At 33.8% G+C, this 7,138-nt stretch overlaps 1 protein-coding gene across 4 annotated transcripts in view; it reads right to left on the bottom strand.

The window, feature by feature from the left end:
- Window positions 1-1,918: 1,918 nt before the first annotated feature.
- CDH19 (cadherin 19) overlaps window positions 1,919-7,138 on the bottom strand; it is a 387,803-nt gene continuing 382,583 nt past the window's right edge. For all 4 annotated transcript variants that reach the window (XM_043983861.1, XM_043984122.1, XM_043983951.1 and 1 more), the window contains one exon: window positions 1,919-3,641. In XM_043983861.1, coding sequence (XP_043839796.1) covers window positions 3,151-3,641 — 491 coding nt within the window. In that variant the 3' untranslated portion in view covers window positions 1,919-3,150. The remainder of the gene's footprint in view (window positions 3,642-7,138) is intronic.

The following is a 7,138-nucleotide window of genomic DNA, read 5'->3' as shown; positions in this document are numbered from 1 at the left end:
CTTTATATTTTTAAAGCAAACAATATTAAATTCAGGCTTACAATTTCTTATACTTCTATTGTAAAATTTATATTATGTTGTATTTATAGACATGGGGAATAATTATATAGACATAGGAATGTTCATTTTGTGGCTTCTTCATCAGAAGAAAAAATATAAAATGAACCATTTACTATTGGAAAAATATGTCTTTCAGAGCTTCACAGCCCAGAATCACTATTTAGAGGAAAAAACAAAACACTTGAACAATGCTTTGAACTCCTTTCCTGGTCCTTCTAACTACTGTTATGTGGAGTTGTTTCTGGAGGGGTGAGTAAGGATTTGGTGAAAATTGGCTGAAATTGCTTTGCAGAGTTCCATATTTATATGCTTCCTATGTGTACAAGTGACTTCCAGAAGTCTCTCTTTCCCAGGATTATTCAAGAACTCAGATCATGTCTGGCTCCTATCATCTACTTCCTACTAAATTTTATTAGAAAACTGTCATTTAAAAAAGTATCTAATATCTGATTCCATATTTTTATATTATTCTTTTTCCAGAATATTACATTATTTCTACTGTGCTTTTATTTAAAAACAAAGATATAAATTCTCCATATCATGTTATAAGGGGGAAAAGTGTAAAGTCATACAGTGGCATGTGTGAAAGCGAAGACAATAGATAACCTAACATCTGTTGTGGGTTCATTTATTTTCACATATTACAGGATAATTTGGGGATTCTTTGTTTTGTATCTTTTAATATCTGGAATAGATATTTTATTTCATGGCTGATTAATTCCCCTATTAGAGTTAAAGCTTTTCTTATGCATACCATCAACTATTATTACATTCCTACAACTAGTAAACAAAACCCCAAGTCTCAAATAATTACTTTAAACAATCAGTACACTGAAGATATAAAAGAGATGCTATGTTATTGCATATATATTAATATACATTTTTATCAAACATCTATATGTATATATGAATTCTTAAAGATTATACCTTTAAACAATTAGAAACATAGCTAATAGTATTTCTGTAATTACTATGACTAGAAAGATAGGAGATCATTACTGAGATATTACCAATTAAAATTTCCAGAAAATTATACTTGTAAATGAGATAATGGGCCAATTCTTTTCCTACCTTTTAAATGGAAACTTTTCAGTTTAGTAAATAGTCATATCCCTTGTCTACATATTTATTTATTAATATTCCTAATGTCTAAATTAAAAGCCATTCTGCCACATCTGTTTCAGTGTCATTGGATATTACCAGTAGAGCCATAAGTGCCAACAAACATTAATATGCATCTCTTAAAATTTGCTATACAGTCATTCATCCATATTGGGATTTTGAATCATTCCCATAAGACCCAGTTTTTACCCACTCTGTATGTATTGCCTCATCTGTTTTTAGTTATAGTTGCCAATTCTTGCACCAAGAATATCCAACACAATTTTTATCGCCCCTAGGTGCACTTCCATTTGGAATTGGCACTCAGACAGTACTTCTTCCTTCCTGAATTGTTGGTTTTTATTTTAAGCTGTTATGAACATAAAGTCATTCTCAAATGGCATATTACCAAATGACTGACATGTTCTATTTTGTTTTATTTTCTCAGCACACTGTGACAAAAGTTCTAGAAGATGGGATATGGTTCTTGTCTAACTTCCTCTAAAATGTGCTCCTTGTCTTCTCTACCTTGGTTTAGTTTACCTGAGAAAAGGAAGAAGACATTACTTTCTCTGACCCAGTGATCATGATACCAATTTTAATTTAGTGAATGTTCCCAGTTCATTGAAAGGTACAGAAGTTCTACCTTTATTGAACACAAATGAGGGAACACTAAAGGTACTTATTCAAACAATTTCAATCATAGACAATGAAATCAGTAAGAAATCATTTAGTACATATCTAATGGCTTGGGTTCATCCCATTTCTACTTTTTGATATTCAGAAACAGTAGAAGAAAAGACTTCTGAGCACATTTTATTCAATAATTTCCTTCCAAAAACTAGAAGAGGAAATGGATTTTAAGTCTGACTTGATTTTGATGTAATAAAGAACCTTTTCTGAAGAGGTGGATTGAAATTAAAGTGTTTTACTATCTTATTATCTAATGTTAACCATAAAGTTTTATGTCCAGCAGCTTAGCATTTTAAAGTTCCTTAATACTGTTATAATAAAATGACTACTGCACCTAATTTTATATTCCATAATAAAAGAACCTGTGCTAAGAAATCAGTCTTCTTCTTAGCTCTTAATAAAAGGGAAAAATGGCTTGAATTGTACAGTATTTGATTTTATGCACTATAATAGGCAATGTACTTGATTATCATATTTAAGGTGAATATTGATTCAAGCTTGAAAGTATTCCTCTTTTTGTATCTTTATAATACAGGTGAAATGCCAATTATGAATTTAACACACTTCACAACAGTTTCATAAAAATTCAAATTTAATGATGAATAAATGTTGATACTGTATAATAGATCTTCATTTTGATAGTGATAAAAGTATCTTTAGTTTTATCATTGGAAAAATAAATAAATATCCTATAAGAGCTTCTTATACACATTCCTGTTTGTGTGTGTCTGTGTGTGTATACATATACACACATATACATATACATGTACAATCAAGTTTCCACCTTACTAAATGTAACATTTTTTTTAAACACTGTAGTTTTAGTTAATCAATATAATCCTTCTATCTGCTTCACTTTGGAGACAGTTTAAAGATTAACTCAGGCAGAATATTTACAAGGAAAGACCTAGAGGAGTAAAAAAGATTCTCAGGGAGGAAGCCATTCATTCCTTTCAGTAGTTTTCAAAGTTATATCATAACATTAACTTCTCCCAAAGAGGCAACTTATAGAATCTGATTCTGTCCATTGCCTAAGTCACTCTTTAGACAAGAAACAGGAAACATGTACTTAGGAAGAACCATGAATTCTTTTTGGTCACTTGGATGCAATTTAGAGGACTGTCACAATAAGTAATAGAGCCAATTTGATAATAGCCAGAAAACCAAGAAAGCTGATTGACAATACAGAGATATAGAATCCATTTGTTTACATATGTTCTGCTGATTTGTTCAATTTGGTTCACCACAGGATGACATATACCATACTATATCTTAAAATAAAAATCCTCTAGAGAACTAATTCTTTGCAGGAACTCTGGAGCCATACATACTTGCTAGTTTTTTAAAGCGAGGTCCTAATTCAGTTAAGTAATCAAAATTCTGATCTGGATCTGAAATGCTTGACTCCAGGGAGCTAAGAGATCCAGCCAGGGACCCTGTTCCCTCAAATGCATAAGTCTGAAGAGAGTCAAAGGGAGGTGCCCAAGGATCTGTATTAGCCTCTTCAAGTTTGGCCAAAATGAATTCCTTGAAGACAGCACTGTCTGGGCCCACCTGTAGAGATTGCCTATATAGACTTCTGATCTCAGTGGTGATATTTTTCCGAGTCTTTCTTGCTCTCATTACAGTGCGGGTCCTCAGTGCTGCAATATCAAAAGCCTCTGTATCTTCTTCTCCACCTCCTTCATCATCATATCTGACAATATTCTCCCTAAATTCTTCTCCCTTTTCAGGAAATAGATCCTGTTTCCTTCTTTGCTTTAGGCCCAGGATCGTGAAGACAAACACTGAAATGAAAACACATGCAAACACAGAAGAAGCCTAATTAACATTTCTAATATGTTAAAAAGGCAATGGGACTTAACAAATCTTGATGTTGCTACAAGTTCAAGCTAAAAACTTTGCTTTATAGAGTTGGGATTTTATGAATATAAAGTCATTTTGCTGGAGAATGGCTAACTATACAGGGATTTGTAAAACAGATTAAGGAAATTTAGCAACCTTTTTGGCTGATGGTTTTGAGCAATAAACCTGCCTCAGTATATGTGCACTGTTTGGAGGTGTTTGATTTTATAGTAGAAGGCATCAGTAATCTATTTAAAATTGTATGTACTTTATATACATCAAATTCAAAAGAAAAGGGGAAAAAGCAAATGTCTTCTTTATCTTCTATATGCTTTTGTAACTCTTTAAATATCCCTAGGACCATTAAAAAAAATTGGAGCTGGGGGACATACCTGGGGTCATACAGTGGACGACTATCTTGTGTCTGAGGACAGGTTTTGTCTGGGATCCCCCTGGGTCCAGGGGTGATGATTTGTCCACTGTGTCACTTAGCTAGATGATAACATCTTTAGCATTAAATTGAGGGGTGAAGAGAATTCATTGGGGGAGGGGGAAGGGCAGAAGGGAAATCCTACATGAAAGTAACAGGAAAATGTTTATGGAATGGAATTAATTTTACACTCATCAGAAAAGGCTCAAAGATCTTAAACTCATCAGAGCTGTCTCAAGGAGGGATTAATAGACACACCCAACTGGGTGGAGTAATCTATTTAATCTGGGCAGTAAATTAGCCTAACACTCATCAAAATTGGCTCAAAGACCTCAATCCCATTAGAATTGGCTCAAGGAAGGAATAATGTACACACTCAATTGGGTGGAGTAATCTCTATAACCCTGCAAGAAAATAGGAGGGGAAAGGGATAAAGAGAGAGGGGCAAAAGAAGAAATGGCAGAATAGGGGAGGGGACAGACAGAAGCAAATCCCTTTTGAAGAGTGATAGGATGAAAGAAGATGGATAATAGAATAAATATCATGGGGAAGGGAATAGGATGGAAGGGAAACAGTTAACAATAGTAATCATAAAAAAGAGAAAAGGGGGGAAAATTGTACGAAAAATATTTATAGCAACTCTTGGTGGAGGCTAAGAATCGAGAATCAAGGGAATGTCCATCAATTGAGGAATGATGGAAAAAGCTGTGTTATATGATTGTAGTGAAATGGACTTGTGCTGCAGGAAATGACAAACAGGATGATCCCCGAAAAACCTTGAGAGACTAATGAACATCAATGTATAGTGAAGTGAGCAGAGCTGAGAGGACATTGTGTGTAGTGACAGCAGTATTGTTCAATGGGTAATTGTGAATGACTAAACTACTCTCAGCAGTACAATGATCCAAGACAATCCCAGGGAACTAATGAGGAAGCATACTATGCACCCCTATAGAAAGAACTGATAAAAAGAACAATTGTGGATTGTACATATATAACCTGATTGCGATCTTGTGGAGGGGGGAGGAAAGGGAGGGAGGGAGGGAGGGAGAAAAATTTGGAACTCTAAATCTTATGAAAATGAATGTTGAAAACTACCCTTCCATGGAAATGGAAAATAAAATAAATGTTTGCTAAATATCCCTAGGGCTGCTTCAGAATTTTTTGGTGAATTTATTCCTAAATAGCAGAAGAGCACTATATAGGATATTAGATTTTTAAGTTGTATACCTCTCATTTATTTATTTAGATTCTTTGTGAAATAACACTTTATAAAAGTAGTATTTCCATCCTTTTATTTCAGGGGAATTGGTTCATTGTAGTATTTTTTTTTAATGGTAGTTCTGGATCAAATTATTCACACCAAAAATTTGTGGTTCTTCAGTGGTTTCAGTTGCATCTGACCCTTCATGATACCATATGGACTTTTCTTGGGAAAGATATTGGATTGGTTTGCTATTTATTTTTCCAGCACATTTCACAGATTGGAAAACTGAGGCAAACACTGACCAGTGATTTGCCTGGAAAATGTCTGAGGCCTTATTTGGATTCATTTATTCCTTAATCCTGGGCAGAAAATTCAGCATTTACAGAATAGCTATCATAGCATTACTTGGAGGCTAGAATTATAATTAACATATATAAGAAATTTTTATGGACCTTTAGATAAGAAGTCTCTAGTAAAACAAACAGACCTCACCCTTGTCTTAGGAACTCAAGCAATAAACTATATTGAATCTAAAGCATTGCCATACAAAGAATTATTATTTAAATTTGCCTGATAACATTGATCCATAAAAACTTAAGGAAAACTTTTCTTAAAAAAATAAATGTCTCTATGCCAAATGCTTATAACCTCCGGACTGGGTAGAATAAAAAGCTTTCAAAATACAAATATATAGCAGAAGTTTCTATAATCGCATTGGAACAAAGTGAGATAATGCTCATCCCCAATGTGTGCTAATGAAGTTATTATGAAGATGCATTCAGTAAACCTACAGGAGATGAGAATACATCCAAATATTTTTATTTAATGACAAAAAGTACCTATTTTATCCACCTTTGCGACAATTTATAAAACATTAAATATAAAGCAACAATAGCTGGGTAGTGACTTGTCTCAGGACTATTTCCATCTTAGCTCATTAAAATAAGAACATTCCTAGTACCAACAAAAATAATTATAGAAAAATATTTGACACATAAAATTTATGTATTGCAAAGGATTTACATGCAAATATTTGAAGAAATTAAACTATAATATGTATGGTTAGGGGAAGAAGATGCAAATAGGAAATTTTTTGGACTTTTTTTCCTCTTTCCAACCTTTATTCTCCAGGTCTCTGTTCATGAAAAATGTCACTAAACATGATCTCTGTTCATGAAGACACTGCAGGCTCCCCTTTGCCTATGAAGGGTCCCTATACTGTGTTCACAACTGCTATTTCTTTCTGTTTCTTGGCTACATTAGCTTCTTAAGAGCGCTAAGCATATTATTGTGTTAGCAGATTCATAAATTTCCCCCTACATGAGAAATTGAGAATTCTTCCATTTCACTAATCATTAGGACCAACAGGTAAAAAAGAAGTTGCTATATTAATAGGAATATCTTTATTTCTTCCCTATATCTGTATTATTATTATTGGGGGGGGGGCAGGGCAATGAGGGTTAAGTAACTTGCCCAGGGTCACACAGCTAGTAAGTGTCAAGTGTCTGAAGGCAGATTTGAACACAGGTCTTCCTGAATCCAGGATTGGTGCTTTATCCACTGAGCCACCTAGCTGCCCGCCTCTGTATTATTTTCTATCACTTTCTTGGTTAGCTCTGCACTTATCTTCTGATTTTTTTTCCTTTCCCTTCTATTGTCCTTCCTATATGTACTTGTAATGGAAGTCAAACTATATTAGGAAGAAAATATGCTTTATCATAGGTTACTAGCTGTATGTCTTTAGGTTGAATACTAAATATAGCATCAGTAAGATGGGAAGAATAACTTTCCTTCTTCAAAGT

Source organism: Dromiciops gliroides, chromosome 1 (assembly GCF_019393635.1).
Source record: "Dromiciops gliroides isolate mDroGli1 chromosome 1, mDroGli1.pri, whole genome shotgun sequence".
Classification (NCBI taxonomy): domain Eukaryota; kingdom Metazoa; phylum Chordata; class Mammalia; order Microbiotheria; family Microbiotheriidae; genus Dromiciops; species Dromiciops gliroides.
The sequence above is the reverse complement of the archived record's forward strand: the minus strand, read 5'-3'. Positions and strand labels throughout refer to the sequence as shown.